Source organism: Lampetra planeri, chromosome 10, assembly GCF_965212315.1.
Source record: "Lampetra planeri chromosome 10, kcLamPlan1.2.h2, whole genome shotgun sequence".
Taxonomy (NCBI): Eukaryota; Metazoa; Chordata; class Hyperoartia; order Petromyzontiformes; family Petromyzontidae; genus Lampetra; species Lampetra planeri.
In genome coordinates, this window is record NC_136116.1 from 8,714,951 (window position 1) to 8,732,652 (window position 17,702).

Consider the following 17,702-nt stretch of genomic DNA (forward strand, 5'->3'; position numbering starts at 1 on the left):
TTGATAGTTGGGAATCATTCTGTGAAGTGATGAAACATCTGCTTTTGAAAGCTTTCACTTGAGGGGAGTGGTGGGGGGAAATTATTAAACTGTGAAATTTCGAAAACATTTTCTAGTCCATTGCACTGAAGTAGCCGGTCTCATACCTGCGACTTCATTGACCAAGCCGAGTCGTCGTCTTTTCCAGATGGAAAACAAGAACGTTGAGGGCTTGCGTGAAGACTCGCCTGGTTATGACGAACTCAGGAAGGAGAATGAAGACCTGAAATTGCGTCTGCAGATGGGAGCCGAGCACTACAAGGAGAAGTTTAAGGAGTGCATGAGGCTGCAGAAGGAGCTCACCAAGGCGAAGCAGCAATGGGTACGTTCCGGGATGCTCGAGGTGGCAGCGCATGCTCCATTTGTGAAATCGAGAGCTGTTTTTTAAATCGTCATGCCCACCCCCCTTCCCCCTCCCCCCCATGTTTCAATGAATGGTCACGATTTGGGCGGCGATTTTGTCCAAGAATCACATTTATTTTTTATTTTTCAAGAGGGTGACAATAGCGGTCTCTAGTGGCAGAGAAGCACATGAACTCCTTTACATACACGGAATACAAAATCGATAATAACTTCCTATACGTGTCATTAGATGCATGTACAGTGAGCATAAGCATTCATGTAAATTGATAAAGATATTTGTCGTTAAAGCCTACATTTTAGCCCTTGGTAAATAAGAGGAGGGACCAATTTAGTTTAACAGTTTTGACTAAAAGTTTTCTAAAAAATAAAATACATTTTTGAGGTTGGGTGTAATCTGCTCCAGTTGAGAAGGTCATCGTCTAAATGTCATTTCATGTTCACAGTCCTGTGCATTTGGTCACATGAACTGTTTTTTGCTTTCACATTTGCACTAATCGATTTTAATGCCTTTCACTTGAAAGTGCTGCTCTTCCTCCTCTACTCGAAAAAAACGAAGCGGTTTAGTGTGGCCACTTCAACTGAAACGTTAACGCACAAATTCTCCCTTCGCTGCCTTGTTGCGACAGGATGAACAGGTGGAAGCGCCGGCGGTCGTTTCAATGGAAACCCAGAAGTCCCCTCGTAAGTCGAGACACATTATTCTCAAGCGCGTCATTTAAAACATTTCAGTGCCCTTGATCCTGTAAAAAGTTATCGCCGTAACTTATGTCTCTGTCGTCCGCCGGCAGAATCTACGACGGGGCGGTTGAGAGCGGAGAGAGATAAAACTCATTTCATGTGTGTTCTTTTGGCCGCCTTGCACGCATCACTATTCCCTCCCCCTCCCCTTTCCCTCTCAGCTGCGTCTGAGATGAAGGAGAACCTGGGCGGTGAGCTGTCGTCTCGGGCGATGGAGAAGCTGGCGGAAAAAACGGATAAGTGCAAGAAGTATAAGGAAATGTTCAAAGTAAGGATTGCATGCCCATCCCTCCCAGTGTGCGTTTGCTGCACAAAGTATTTTTTGTTGTTGTTGAGATAACAATTGTCGTAAAACTTGAGCCGTAATTAATTGTGCCGTTGTTCGCACGTAATTAAATGCAACACGACATAATGTGTGTACGCTGGAGAATAATGTTAGTGCTTAGATAAAAATAATAGCTTGTTCTAGCTTTGTGAAAGAATGCGGGGAAAAAAATTGTCAAGCATTTGCTTTTAAATGTGATGCATTTTTATAGATGTATAGATAGGAATTTCATTGCCTAGCAAGTGAGGTTATTACTTATATTTTTGTTTTCCCGCACGGCTGATCCCCACATAAATTTGGCAGCGATTCTTTCTCATACACCAGCTGGTTAGTTCTGGCGGCACACTCTTAAATTTCCATTCCTTCAGCTGTCATCAGTAATTGATACAAATAGCCGAGTTAACCAGCGGTGGCTCCACAAACAGCTTTTTTTTTCCCAGCCTCCTTTGGCCGTACACAACAGCTTGGGGGGGTTAAAGTGGCCAATGTTAGACCATTACTCAAATTCTCAGAGCAGGTTGCTATAATTACATATTACGTCTAATTTAAATGTATTTTATTTTCATAAAGGACACTTGCACCGTTTCATTGGGTGAATTAACGAAACAGCTGGCGCAGATTTGTCCGAGCGTCGCCAAACCCATTTTAGGAATTGCATTTTCAGAGAAAGGTGACGTGAACAAAAACTACACACACACTCACAAACAAGGACCTGAACACTTGATCTCGGATTGTCGTTCGCGATGTTGCTCAGAAAGAGAAGGAGAGCAGAGAGCGGCTGGAAGAGGAGCTGCAGAAGCTGCAGAGGAGCATTGAAGAGGAGAAGCGGGCCACGGAAGTACTGTCGGATAAGCTGGCTAGAGAGCAGGCCAACATGCAGGTAACGCAGTGCTCAAGTGACTCTACAGTTTCCTTTACTTACAAGCGAGCGAACCTACAGATTCCTGTGTAATTTGGCACGGAAGACACCCATGTCACTTTTTTGTAGGAGACGACACATTGACGGTGCTTCATTACTGCCATCGTCATAAACGAATGCTGCCTCGTAATTGAATGCTTGAAGAGCTAATGGTTTGCCGCTAATCTCCTCTCGCGTGTTGTGTTTTTTTAAATCTTCACTCAGTACGCTGCATCGTCATTCGACGTGCAATTTGGATTTTGTTTTGCTGTCACCAATCCTATTCAGGCCGTTATATTCTCAGTTTCATCGTACAGTGCTCTGTCTTTTGTTGGCAGTTGAACTCGCTTGTTTGTTTTTGTTTTATTGTTTGGCTTGTTTTTTTTGTTGCAAAAAAAGCATGCTTCCATTTATTTTCCTTTTTCATTTACAGTTTTTTTGCTGCTGTCTTTGTGTCATTTCTCATGTTTAATGCATTCTGTGTTACCTTTAACTTTACTCTGTTTATATGTCTTCTCGTAGGCTTGCCACTTTCTGGATGCTTTCACAGTGTATGCCCATAATGGTCACTTTTTTTTTTCAGGATCAGCTTTCAACAAAGGCATTGGAGCTGAAAGACGTCCGGTCGGCTCTGGAGAAGATTAAAAAGGAGAAGGAAGATCTGCTGACAAAGTTCACGGTAGTGTAAATCCCGCTCGCTAAAACTTTGCGACACGCTAGACTTGAACCATGAATGTCAGCAGCCGTGCATCGCAGGACATGCGCTTACAGCAGCCATAGTAACAAGTTTTTTAGAGGAAGTAAGGCGTGCATTACACTCGAGTGGCTGCACATCCCATCTCTACGTACTCATTACCTGAGCACTTTATACCAGGCACACTGTTGACTTTGAGAAATGCTGACATGCTTAAATAAAGAAACAAACAAACAAACACAATTTCTAAACAACGTTGGAGCGGTGCCGATTTTGACCAGTTATCTCCTGCGGCAGAGAAGCAGCATATGTATGCGTGTGTCTGTTTTCTTGTTCCACGGCGCGGGTTCCAAGCATTGCTCACCGGTGCCGTTAGAGCACCGATACAATGCGGCAATCGTAAATTGTGTATTTTGTTTTACCAGTTCACGTGTAGCTTCAACCGCACGTCGAACCTATTTGATTTTCCTTAAGGGGGGCCCGGATTAGCCTAGCGATGCTTTTAGAGAGGGCACTTTTGTTGGACGGTGCGAGTGAGCTACATCGGAGGCTGTGTTCGACGTGCGTCCTAATTTTTGTCATGTGATATCAACACGCAGCACGAGAAGGAGGACAAGCAGCTTCTGGAAGAGAAGGTGATGCGGATGGAGACGTTCTTCAATGAGCAGCAGCAAACCAAACAAGACATTTCGGTATTTCCCACAATGTAGCGTGAGAGCTGAATGGTGCACCACTCCAGAAACCTTTCCAACTTTACAACGTGTGCAGTGTTTTGCCACAAAAACTTCACGTGGAGGATATTGCCTCCCTGCTTGCAAACCAGCCCGCATACAATCTGGCGCATGTGTTTTTGGTGTGCTGCGAGAAACTTCCTAACTGCTTTGCCATCCCGCTGGTGAATAATTAGATTTTGTGTTTCAATTTGTTTGCCATTTTCATGGTGGTTCACTGGCAGATGCCAGCAGCGTGCTGCGTAATCTCTTGCTGAGTACAGCATGAATTTCTCCGCGGTTTAGCGCGCACCTCTGGCAAGTGGCCTTCCATTTCAGCGAGCCCAAATGTGAGCCAATCAATCAATATCTGCCGCTGACGTTTTTGCCTCGCTGCATTGTGTGCGCGGATTGGAATCCCGAGACCACTGCCGTTGCAGCATTAAACTTTGATCGTACCACACTCGTTATAATGTGAGAAAGCTTTTTTGAAATATACTCGAGGGGTGGGGGTTGGGGAAGAGTAAAAATTTTCAAATTACAGTTTTGAAATCTTAAATATATTTACAATGCGAACGTATGCTATTGTTCTGGAGTGTTTTTGCCCGGGTGAATGTCTTTAAGCTTAGAGTAGGATTTCCAGTACCCCCCCCCCCCAAATATTTCTGGAAAATGAATTTAGTCATTCAACAAATGGGGGGGGGTATTTTTGCAATATAATCGCACCATCGCACAGTGGTTTTTTACGTCACAATTTAATATACTGATATCTAAAAGTAAGAAATACACTTCTTGGCATCAATGTAACGATGCACCGAATAGTCAATTCAAATAGTTTCTTAAGCTCACGTTGCGTGCATTAAATTGAACGTGTAAGAATCAATTGGTTTCTGTTTATGCAAATACAAATTATACGCCGTCTCATTCATGCTCATGGAGCCAACCAAACGGTACAAATCGTATGAAAAAACTGAGAAACATCACAAGTTTGGCGGTACAACAATCCTCCTCTCGAATCGTGACCCTAGATTGTGACAATTTTTCAAATTGCAAGGAGGGGGTGAATCTTGATGCGACAAGCGCTTCCCTCGTTGGTTAACACTTGCGCAAAACATGCGCGCAGATAAACAGACCCGCGCACAGCTGGGGTAGCGTTAAGGAGGCCTGGGGCCCGGGTGTGAGCTGCTGAGGGGGGGGGGGGGGACCCCTTGTGCTGTGTATCACAGCGAAGCAGATGGCTGGCTGGCCCCGTGCTATGAAATGTGCCCGAGCCTCGGCGCACCCCAGGGGCGCTACTCCAGGGTAAATCCGTGGTGTGCAGCTGCGTTACCGTCTGCATCGCACCCTCGGCGTCTATTCATTAATCCCCGATCAACACAAACCTCGTACTCACTTTGCCGGCTATTAATGGACACCGCTGGCTGTTGGATTGAAATGTTTCATGCTCAGAGAGTTTAATTAAAAGGGAAATGGCAGTTTAATTGCATGAGCTACATGTGGCTGATAATGTGCAGTCTTTGCCCTTTAATCTTTGAACAGCATGCATTAAACATTCAAAACATTTAAACTTGAGAATATACGCTTCACCCCTTCATGCAGTTTTAATCTTGTTGATGAAATTTCCATGAATCTTAGAATATGAACATGATCTTTGTGTTAATTGACATCAGGATACATCAATTCAGCTAGTCAGTTTGCCATGTGCTTTGCATACACTAAATGTAATAGAAGCTATTGGTGAATGTTCAACAATTTTCATAACAAAGTACAGTATACATTTACCGTGACAGCTAAATTGTAACGGAATTCGTATGCATTAATTTGACAATGCACTGCATCTCAAGGCACAGTTATATCAATAATGATAATGGTGTCATTTTGAAATCCACTCAGTGTACAGACTGCACTCAGTTACATTTAATAACTAACCAAAAACATTTTAAGTCACCACTACATCTCGCCTGGTATAGATTTAACACTTACCACCATCCATGACGCAATGAATTTGCATGCTTTGGAGGTCACGATTTGAGGGTCACGATTCGATCCACAGATCAATTTTTTATTGTCATTGTGGTGCAATGGAATCCATAATGGCTTCATGCTTTCTGCAAGTAACTGTATGCAACAAACGGTAACGGAAGAGAAAGTAGTTATTGGATGCACGATTATTCACTGTGGATGTCTTGAGCGTAACAAATCATTTTAAATTGATTGATGTTTACATTCCTGACCATTATTGACAACAACGTCAGGTGTGTGTACAAGGTGCATTTTTTTTTCTTGTGCGATGTTGCACACAGAGGCAGCAGCAGGAGAAAGATTTCGCAATCTACGAGCTGCAAAATACACTTAAAGATTTAACGGATGAAATAGATGCGCATAAGGTAAGGGCTATGCTGAGCAATGAGGATGGCACTTAACTTTACATTACACATTATCTCCACGATGAACAGTGGAGATAATGTGTAATGTAAAGTTTTATACACGTGATTCTCACTTATGTTATTGTAGTGATATCCCCGAAAGATGTTGGTGGAACCAATTACAAAATGTGTGTTCACTGTTTACAATATGTTGATATATTTACTGAATGTGAACAACTTATACGTCGAAAGCAGCTTTCGATGTTGCCACACGGTACATTCACATATGCATAACTTATTTCACACTGTACGTAGCCAACTGCTCATTGGAGGTATGGGAAAAGGGGCAATTTACTAAACACAATGTTAAAGTGTGGCCGGGTAGTGTTTAACATGCCAAAGTTTCTTAACGACATCCTATTCTGATATGCGGCAAGAGGCACTGTTGCTGGGTTACCACATGATCTGTGTAGCAGCAGAGTGCTCTGCTATAAAGCATGAGCTCAGAATTTAACAATTGCATAACCCACATTCTTACACTGGCCTCTGGCTGTCCCTGCAATTATTTAAATGGACATGTTATATAAAAGGTCTTCGAATAAGATGTCCATGATACATATTGAATTACATCTCCACTTTGCCGGCGATTAATGGACACCGCTGGCTGTTGGATTGAAATGTTTCATGCTCGGAGAGAGTTTAATTAAAAGCGAAATGACAGTTTAATTGCACTAGCTACATGTAGCGGGATAATGTGCAGTGTTTGCCCCTTTAATCTTCGAACAGCTTGCATTACAAATACAAAAACATTTAAACTTGAGAATCCCCACATTGCCCTTTTGTATAGTTTTGATCTTTGTTGCTGCCACAAATTATAGAATATGAATATGATCTTCATGTTATTGACTAATATTTCAGGATGCATTGTTTGAAGCAGTCATTCTGCAATGTAATGTGCACATACTAATGTTAATAGCAACTACTGGTAACTTTAAACACCATTTTCACAATGTGTAAATGTACAAGGACACACACAAGAATGTCGGCAGAGTGTTGTTAATAATAACATGTTATTATTTTTTTCACACAATGTTCACAATGTGGATTATCGGTTCAGACTGCACCCAATGAAACATTTTTGATTCGTTTGTAAGTTCAAGTCCCTAATAAATGGAAAGCAACCCCACCTTGTTAGTATGGATGTAACAATTCCCACCAGCCACGATGCAATGAATTTTCTTGATTCGGGGTCATGATTTGGGGGTCACGAATCAATTCTTTTTGTCACTGGTGCATGTAGAATTCATAGCAGCCTCAGCATTTCTGCGAAGCGATTACATGCATTGCACGGTAAAAAATAAACCCTCAGTAGTTCTTATTGTGCACATGATTCAATACGCATATCATAACAGTAAGAATCCATTGATGTAAACATCCCCTGCTCACTTGCAGTGTAAACTAAAGGTGTGTGTGGCATATTCAAGAGGCTTTGTTTTCTTGTGAAATGTCACAGATGCAGCTGCGCGAGAGAGATGGGAAAATCGATGAGCTGGTGGCCACAGTCACAGACTTGAAGCATGTAAGAGACGAGTATCTGGTAAGGGAGATGCGGAGCAACGGTCATGGCATTTTGCCTTTAAAATATAAATGACGTTCATGATAAACGTATTAGATGCACACAAACGATTCTTATTTATTGTTATGACAACCCCGGTAGGTGTTGTATGTATGTAGATGGAACTTATTTCGCACCGTACGTAACCAACTGCTAATCGGAGATGCGGGGAAAGAACAACAAACTAAATATAAAAAGCAGTTCTCAAGAAGATAGTTTAACGAGCTTTTGTCCGTCCAAGGACGGGTGTAGTGCAGTAAATCTGAAACATGCAAGCGAAAAGCAGATGGCGACGTGATATTGCATTGATGCGTGTGCAATTTGTAAGGGCTCGGTGACACAGAACTATTTTATTTTAAGGTTATAATCCCTTGTTCATCATGACGTCCTTTTTACTTTGATGTCTCAATAGCGTTACGGAGATTGCGTGACGTGAGGGTTCTGCCTTTGTACTGAGGGTTGTAAGTTGACGCCGAGGAGGGGGGAGGAGGCGCCTCACCCCCCCCCCCCCCATATGGAGTGACGTCAGCAGCTAATTATTATGAATGGGGGGGGGTGTCCATTTGGAGGACGTCACCTTAATCATTATGAATGAAGGGGGGCTGTTCGATGTGGAGTGACGTCACCTGTTCATGATTATTAATGAGGGGGGGTCCATTTGGAGGATGTCACCTGCTCATGAATATTAATGAGGGGGGCTGGTCGATGTGGAGTGACGTCACGACCGTTAAGGATAGACATTCTTGGGCGAATATAGTCGGTATACTTAATTGGTCCTTGGCTCAAATTAGTTGCTGCTCTATAGTAGGTGGTGTTCAGGTATTTAATGTAGATGAAAACAAACTTCTACATCAAATCTCAGGTGCTGCCGCAGGGAACCTACCCGTAGAATTAGAAAAGTTGTACATTCAAATGTGGCCAGTAGAGTTTAGCATACTCAATGTCTGAATGACGGCATGTTGCGATGTGGCCATGAGGCACTGCTGCTGGGTTAGGGTTGGACTAAAATATTGCATAGCCCTCAGTTTCTCTGGCCTCTGGCTCAACCCGTACACTATTTAAAGAGCAAATTTTTTATAACATATTTAGTACAAAAGTGTTATCAAGAAGATTGCATTTTTATATGAAAATCTAAGAATAAAATGTATTCGAAAGTGGGTTAGGAATCTGCTGCTGCTGTGATATCTATAATAAAATAAGAAGTTGGGCGAGCATGCAACCTGCGCTGACAATAAATACACAGTGAGTCGGCCGCGTGGAAATAAAGATGGATACATCACACGCTGAACCGCTTAAGTAAATCGTGACCAAAATATAACAAAATCACACATGCAATTTGAGTGCTGGTAATTTGTTTATGGGCCTTTTTTTCTTGTTGCAGTAATAGAGGTTACAGGATCCATTTAATGAGCACCTTTGAAGGACTTTGATAACAGAGGCAGTCAAAAAGAATAGAAAAATCCATAATGTATAACGAAGATGTATTGGGGCACGGCTCTTCCCAGGATTTCAATTTTCTTAGGCTCGCATTTTGACCTTCAGACTACAGCACATCCAGCGTGACCTTAAAAATGTTTTTTTTTTTTACGATGGCCGGCAAGTGGGATAGACGTTGATGAAAAGAAGTAAGAGTTTGCTGCTTGCGAGTGATGTGGGCCTGTCATCGTGGAGGAAGCTGTCACGGGTCACACTCTGGCGGCGGCTGGGTCCGCACGCATGCCGCCCGCAATTTGTGTCGCTCGTAACCTTGGCATCATAACAGAGTAATTTGTTTCTGCTGAAGCTTGCAGTCTTTGGCGACGCGGGGGGCCGGTGCTGCGAATTTGCCACGTCAATAAGAGTCGCCGGTATTTATTCCCGTCGCGTGGAACGTTGGCCGTCGTTTCGCTGGGCCCGGATGCACATTGTGTCGCGTGCGCTGTGAATTCAATCGACTCCCACTAATCTGCAAGTGTGTGTCATCCAGAAAGCGTTCTCGTTTGCGCGAAGTAACTTTCCTTCCCCCCCCCCCCATCCTCTTGAAACAAACCTAGCGTTAGCGACGGCTGCATCGGCAGTCACGATATTTCACCTTGCTACAAATTGGTACGAGACTTGTATCGATGGATTAGTACGTTCGTCAAATTCGATTCTTACGCTCGCAATACACGCATTGAAATCGTGCACGTGGGAATGGATTATTTATGCAAATAATCAGCAAATGATATGATCATGTTACATTGGCTAATGGAGCGAGATAAAAATGTACAAATGAGACTGATAAAACGAGAAATAATAGAAAATTATGGCAAAGAATCGACTCTTCATCGGTTTGCAAATGCCATGGCCTGTTGAGAGGATAAAAATACCATGTTTGTTGACCACACTGCACACTGACTGTCACCTGCTATGAAAAACATTACAATGCGTCCTTTGCTCTGGGAGACCCAGTGGCGTAACTTCGACGTAGGCCCAATTTCTTCTCTTGAACTGGAGCCCGTGCCCACCACACTCCGCCACTGGGTACACTATCTGCAGCGCGAGGTGCTTTCTGCCAGCCGTCAAATAATTTAATAATTCGATAAAATATGTGGACAAACTCATCAACACTTTCCTCCCTCGAGTGTTTTGCAAGTACAAAGTGCAGCAGCGTGTCGCGAGCCATCCGCTGGCTTGCTCCGCATCGTGTTTACAAGCATTTAAATGTCACTTGACGCAGCCTTCCTTTGAATGTCGATTGTTTTTTTTGTCGGCTGGGATTTTTTTGCTCATCCAAGAAGGATATTGCTCTCGATTGATTCTGATTATTGGGAGTCTGCTGTATTGCTATCAGATGTTGTTAACACATTTAAAAATGGAGATGCAACTGAAAACATGAACAAAACCATGTATTCCATCGCCATTTATAACCAGGCTGCAAGTCATGAGCTGTCCTGCCCGAGTTAAACTTCCATTGTGAGAACAAAACACTTTTGAAAATCATTCTATAGCACCCTAGTGATGGACTGGATTGATAAAATAAAATATGGGAGTGTTGCCATAATGCTGTCACAGTTATTTTAAAGTATTTTATTCAATTAGCGGGACTTTTAAACTCTCGTCGGTCAGCCCGGGACACGCAGCCTCAGGATATCTCTACAAGGCAACATCTGTTGCACGTTCTGACAGCAGACAGAATTACATTTAATATTCAGAAAGAAAATCTTTCACCAAGTCTTTACTTCCAATTAACGTAGGGGCTTCAGCTACGAGCAGTGATCTTGTCTGTGATATGTATTGTTTTTATCCTTGTTCAGAAAAAGTTTGCATTTCTGGAAGAGAAGTGCGACACGGGGCAGGGTGGCGCTAGTGGCGGTAAGCGCAAGCTAGCAGCACATGGGTGTGCAGCAATATTTGCAAAGGACGAGCATTTTGACATTGTGTTTTCCTCTGCGCCAATGCGTTTGCAAGCCGAGAGCTTGCCATTGTGTTGGCTGTCCTGTGTGCCTGGGACGCGAGCAGTAAAGTGTTATGTCTTCTCAGGCATGCTAGGCAACTGTGGGATATGCAACCCATGGCTTCACAAGCCCGTGGTCAGCACAGGCCCCTACCCACACCATGTGGTCAAGAATCAACCATTCCGTCGAGATTACCGTAATGAGCAGGTAAAGCATTCCGAAATACTCACGAGTCGGCTTGCCTGCTGTGGAAATTATTTTATCATTTGGCCTTTTTTAATTTATAATTTTTTTTATTTGGCACAGTAGACTTCTACTAATCTGTAGCAGATCAATTGTGGATGAGCAAATGAATTCTGGTGGAAAACGTTTACGTGTCGTAGGGCGTTTACGTGCGGCGTGGTGACAGTGTGGTGAGAACTTGCCGCTGTACGTGGCACATGTGCGGATGGATCGCAGTTGAATAGAGCGAGTGGATTGACATCACGATGCCATCGCCCTCTTTCATTGTAATTTAACAAAAAAACATCATAGACCCCATCTGGAGTGTACACCTCCGGATTAGTGGGAGTCCGCTGTCTTCATGTCCCGCAACCATTTTTCACCCCGACTTGCGTTTCCTTTTTCATATTTTACTAATTCCTTGATTGATTTATCTATAATTGTTGCCTCGTTATAGGATCCCCCCATCTCATTGTGCCAAGTCGAAAGTGCCGTCGTGTTAACACGTTTACCCTGTTTACAGCTTAATTTATTTCACTTTGCTTTAATTGTGCCTAAGAAAAGAAACATTGTCCATGTTTTGTGGTCCAGTCCTGCTTAAACGTGCCATGCGATCTCTCTCTCGTGTGCACGCACGCGCGTGCGTGCGCGCAAGATAATTTTCGTCAGTGTTGTCGTCTTCGTCGTTATCGCCGCTACCACTTCGCGCCTTGCCAGGGGCCTCACCGTATCGGCACGCAGGGCCGATGGGCAGAACCCGCGGCTCTAACAGCTGGCGCGAGCAGGCTGCCAGCCCGGCGTCGGCGTGAGGCCCGGCTTCCTCCAGCGGGCAGCCGTCGCCCTCCCGCGTTACAAACGACTCGCTTTGACCCTAATTGATGCCTCGCTTTAGGATCCCCTCTCATCGTGCCAAGTCCAGAGTGCCGTCGTATTAACGCTTTTTACAGCATCCCGGAGCGTCTCCCTTCCCACTGTAACGTGTCGGAAAACTCGCGAAGGATAATCTCATTGTGTGACCAAGGCTCCTTCCGCATGTGCTACTCCGCACGCTCACTTTTGCTATTTTTTCGACTTTGCCCTTTGCCCAAGTCGTTTAAAAAAAACACAAACCGAAACGGATGTTTATGCCGATCTGCTGCGCGGATTGAAACTCGCCATGCGTTCATTTAACGATAGGCATGTGCACCACGTCTTGTCAGGAAAATATTAACCTAACAAATATTTGGAAGGATTATAGAATTGTTCAAATATCATACGTTGGATCTGAACGGCTTAGGATTCTTAAATATTTTCCTCATGGCTAAGCCGGTCAGCGAGGTAGAGTGTTAAGAGAGCTCGGCGTTCTTACGTATTGACAGTCTCTGGAAGAGCTGCAGCCTGCCGCTAGCATAGTGCTCATTCACCCCGCGCGCGGCCGCCTCCCGTAATCCTGTTTGTTAAAAAGGCGCTCAGCGTAACCAGGCCCTGCCACTTAGGAACTTAGGAGAACACATTTGCAATTCAACCAGTTCTGGGAGGCTCGGAGAGCACATTCATTTCGGGCATCTTATGCTCGCTTAAAATAACAATGTAACGAAATGCCGCGCGCGCTTCATTTTATCGTAATTTCGCCAAACAGGCTTCACGTTTAGGCTATTTATATGTAACAAATTGGAAATATGCTATTTTCATTTTGTCTTGCTCAAGCAAAAAAAATGGTTCGCCGCCACATTCAGTGTTTTGGGACTTGTTTTTTCTCCCCTCATTTTTTTTTTACAAATAGCACATTAATTTAGTACACACTCTATATTTTGCGCACAATTGTTATTTTGGAAGAGACGCCCGTCGCTGAATTATCGCAGAAAAATTTAAGTTACGTTCGTGGTCATACTCCGTTAGGCAATATGCTAATAGCGCGCTTTTTTTTTTTTACGGGCGTCTTACCCCGGAGCGCTTTGCTGTAGTGGGGGGCAGGCCTTGTTTGATGAATATCATATTTTTTATTTGATGGAGGGGCTGGCTTGAACTGCGTGGCCTCTGCCCCGGCTGTAGGATAAGGGAATGGAGCATCCCTTGCCGCTTCCTGCCCAACCCCGCTCGCTCAGTAATTGGGCTGCCAGCTCTCTCTTGCGCTAATAAGTTGTTTATTGACGTCCCTTCGGACAGGGCCCATGCCTCGTTATTTGTCTGCCGTTAGGTGGGGATTGCGCGGATTAGGGGAGAGCCGCACAGCAAGAAACGGCACTTTAAATCCTCTAAAGGGGTTGCCACATTGACTCTCTGTAATGCATTTCTGATTAATCCACATGCAGCACGCTTGTCAATAAAGATAAAGGTCGGTTTATTGCAGAGTGTGTTAATCCTCCGATATATCCTCCAGGGCTATTTTACGTCCAGCATTTTAATGTGTGATATGCTATTAGGAATACGCGTATTGGTGTCATTTATTACCCTCTGCGCTCTTGTAGAATTCTGCTATGTTTAACAGATGAGTAACGCTATTAGTTAGGAGGCATTAATTGAACTGCTGCCGATACCGTGGTGCATAAATTATAAAGTTTTGCCATTGGACACAGTTAAGCTGCTTTAAATTGGTTATTTTTTTCAGATTTTTTTTTATTTGTAGGCAATACTTGCCATCGGCCAATTCGACTACTTAAACCCCCAAAATAATGCATCCCTCATAAAATAATTGTTGCTAGTTAAGTGCCTTGCATGTTTGCATACTGTGATGTAATCGCAACAAACAATATCAGATGTAATGGTCTCATCTGCATCTGCACAGCATATATAAATAGCGTGCTGGCACATAACAGCTGTTGAAAACAGATCCAGCTGAGCATCATTTGCAGGGATGTGCTGACAGTGATCCTTGATTAAAAGAAGAAAGGGCGCTATTTATTTCTTCATTCGCCATCTGCTTGTGATATTTCTCATGTGGCTCATTTGCAAAAAAATTACAAATTACAATTACAAATTACAAAAATGAGGATGTCAGCTACAAGCATTTTGCAGGTATTGTACCGAAGCTCTCTTCGCAATCGTGTTTTTGATAGCTATTTGTTTGCCCTTGGCCTGTGTCCCCCCGCCCCTTTCAAGCCAACGCTTTGTTGGTTGTGGCAGTTTAGAGTGCAGCATTGGCAGTCCAACGCCATGCTTTCAAACGGAATGGCTGGCCATCACCCGCTCCAAATCATCTACGTTTAATTGGCCCGTTTGATGGTTTACTACCGAATTGAGATTTTCCGAGCCACCCAACCCCAGAACGTCTCGCCTCTTTTCTCTGTAGCTGCATCCGCAGCTCTTAAGTGGCACGAGAAGAGAAATGCGCTCAAATGTGTGCGCGTATGATTTGTGCCGGGGTGGGGGGGGAGAACGAAGAGTGGTCAGATGACAGCCCGCGTTGGGCGTCGGTGACCTGGGTGGTAGGGCGATGGAGAAGGGGGGGTTATGCTTGGGGGGGGGGCGGAGAGGGTTTGCAGACAAATCGGCATGAGTGATGGCTGTCTCCTCAGCCGATGTCAGCCCGCTGCCTCGTTACGGTCAATCAGCGGTCGTTTAAGGGGAGGGAGCATCCAGCCTGGGCCGCTGACAGCACCGGCCATGGTCCACTGGCCTCTGTCACGCGGCAGGAGAGAGACTGACGCTGAACCTGTCAGCTGGAGGCCCCCTCTCCAGCCTTCATCAATACAGCGATAACCTCCCCGTGTCTCGGGCTGGTTAGGCCTTCTGTGCTTTCCGCAGGTCATAAGAGCCTCCCCCCCCCCCCCCCAGTTGCGGTGAGGATTTTATGATTGGCTTTGAAATGTATTTCCTACAGAATTTTGCATCTGATGCTTTGTTGAAATTTATTTTTTCTATTAGGGGCTGCTCGCTAGCCACGTTTAACCGAACGGATGGTGATATCGTTAATAGCAAAAACCCGGTTGCAAAATGTAAACTAGGTTGATATTTTATGCAACGTGTTGAATTGCGTTTGGAGGTAAACGAGCTTGGAGATGGCGCCGGTAATTGGGTGCTTGTGGCGTCTGTAATACGACGGTTCGCAACACACACAAAAAAACATCGCGACCCGCGAAAGTGATTTTGAAAATGTTTCCCCGACCTCGCAGTGTTGCACTGAAGCCATCATCCGTCTTATATTGTCCTGCCTACCACTGTTTGTCTTTACGGTGTCACGTGAGCTTTTTTTTCCATCGTGGGCCAGCTTGTCAGTTTAGCTATTAAGAATTCGATTCAGTAGGCATTATCACTGAGACAGCCTCCTTGACTGCACATTGGCTGAAAGAACATTTCCACGGACCCCTGCTGCAAACCCTGCTCAATTCCCTATTACGGGAATCAAGTTTTGGTGAGCGGCAGTGAAGAGCAGTTCATCTGGAAGTAAAGTGATCCCTGGCGTGCCGTTTAGGCTCTCGTGACAGATTACTTTCTTGCCTAAGTGTCCTCCCGTAAGTGAAAGATCAACAGCAAGACTCTTATCCAGGGAGGGTGCGATCTTCAGAAGCGATGAGCGCTCTGATTACAAGGCTAAAGGATAAAAGATCCATCATGGCCCAAGGAATGGCACAGCCTCTTCGATCCGCATTGCAGAGATTGATATCCGAGATTGCTGTTTTTGTGGCAGAGAAGATGGGATTTTGGATCATACAGGCTATCAACCACCCTGATGGTTTTTATCCTCACTATGTGTCAAACAACAAAAAATAAACAGAAGCTGTTTGTGGGTAATGTGAAATGGTAGGCAGCACCCATTCTGGGAGCGAGCTTGCAGCCGTGAAAGACTCCCGAGGGACACATTCAGCCTTTAATTAGCTTTCAGTGCGAGAGTAATTGTCTCCCATCGGGGCACCTCTCTGCGCATGAACTCTGTTAGAGAAAACACCGTGTACTGCAAACGGCAACTTCCTTGTGACAAAGTGGTTTAATTATTACCTGTCTCTTTTGCATTATGGATAGCATTTATAAATTAGAAGCTATTTCTCGATCTGTTGCAGTTACGTTGATGTAAAATGCTTACAAAGAATTGTTCTGATCTTTTTGCTTTGTCGACATTATTTAATTTCATAAGACCTTGCAGTGTTTTGTTTCGGTGGTGGTAATTTCTGTAGAATTGTGTGCTGCATGCAAATGTTATATTCGATACAGTACGGGCATCATCTCTCAATATACGGAATGGATACATTCCTGAAAAGGTGTCCCTAAAGCGAAATTCCGTTTATCGAACCCTATTTTCCCATTGGCTTCCAGATAAATAATTGTAAATGCGTTAGGATATGGAAAAAAAATCGGCCACAAGACATAATAAAATCGCACGTCAGAATGCAGCAAACCTTTTGTAAGCACATTTTATGTAAAAATCAATAAACTCATGATGAAATTATACTAATTATACCCAAAATAAGTCTCGAAATGAAAACACTGTACAGTACTTATTATAAACCGTGGTGATCACATTGAGTGCCATTACTATCACTTGCACTCAAGTGGCCTCTTTCCAGACATGTTGACTTACTTTTTACCGAATCAACTACATTGAAAACGGGCGATTCCCTGCACAGTACCCTACCAGGTGTGGTCAACGCAAAGGCCCGAACCATATGAAGCTAAGCTTGCTTGGGCTGTGGCACGAAGTCTGCGGTATCGCCTGAAAAGCATTCCTTGAAAACCACCTGGAGGACAAATGGATTGTGTACCCCCCCCCCTAAAAAAAATATATATGTAAAGATAAAAAATTCCGTAAATGTTTATTTTAACGTATCGTATATGGAATTAGTTCTCTAATTTGTAAGTAACGTGATTGCGAAATTCCATATATTGAGTTGCCATAATAATGAACGACTTTACGTGTGCATCACTTCTGGGAATCACAATTCTTTATTGAGGTGTTGCATAAGCTGGGCTTTTAATGTTCGTCTGTGTGGCACCCTTCAGAATGTTGACGGAAATCAACTGCAGCAGGAGCCAGAATCCCTTTCATTCGAAACGTAAGTGGTGATTTTTTAAAAATTACTTACACACAGAATTATTGTAACATCCGGTTACAGGACAGTGTCTATAAAGCCTTGATGGATTTAGTATGTTCTCTCACCGTTCTGCATGGGTTCTCCGGTTTCATCCCATGGCAATTTTTTTAATGTGTGTTGGCCAAACATCCCAATGCTGTGGGACCCCCCCCCCCTGGAAAACGGAGTATTTGAATTCTGACGCTTTCCTGGGTATAATAGAGTAATGACAGATATAATTGTAATAAAACTGTTCACACTGAACCAGTCATTTAGGAATCGACCAAACATGTTATTTTGTGATCATCCAGTTTTATAGACAATTAATTACA

At 43.8% G+C, this 17,702-nt stretch overlaps 1 protein-coding gene across 4 annotated transcripts in view; it reads left to right on the forward strand.

Annotated features, from left to right (window-relative positions):
- Positions 1-17,702, forward strand: part of TAX1BP1 (Tax1 binding protein 1) — a 40,261-nt gene that overhangs the window by 19,920 nt on the left and 2,639 nt on the right. For 2 of the 4 annotated variants that reach the window (XM_078598196.1, XM_078598195.1), the window contains 10 exons: positions 188-361; positions 1,029-1,083; positions 1,302-1,408; positions 2,220-2,345; positions 2,947-3,042; positions 3,657-3,749; positions 6,071-6,154; positions 7,647-7,730; positions 11,024-11,371; positions 17,300-17,352. In XM_078598196.1, coding sequence (XP_078454322.1) covers positions 188-361; positions 1,029-1,083; positions 1,302-1,408; positions 2,220-2,345; positions 2,947-3,042; positions 3,657-3,749; positions 6,071-6,154; positions 7,647-7,730; positions 11,024-11,371; positions 17,300-17,352 — 1,220 coding nt within the window. The remainder of the gene's footprint in view (positions 1-187; positions 362-1,028; positions 1,084-1,301; positions 1,409-2,219; positions 2,346-2,946; positions 3,043-3,656; positions 3,750-6,070; positions 6,155-7,646; positions 7,731-11,023; positions 11,372-17,299; positions 17,353-17,702) is intronic. The other 2 variants (XM_078598194.1, XM_078598197.1) reach the window with 2 other exon arrangements.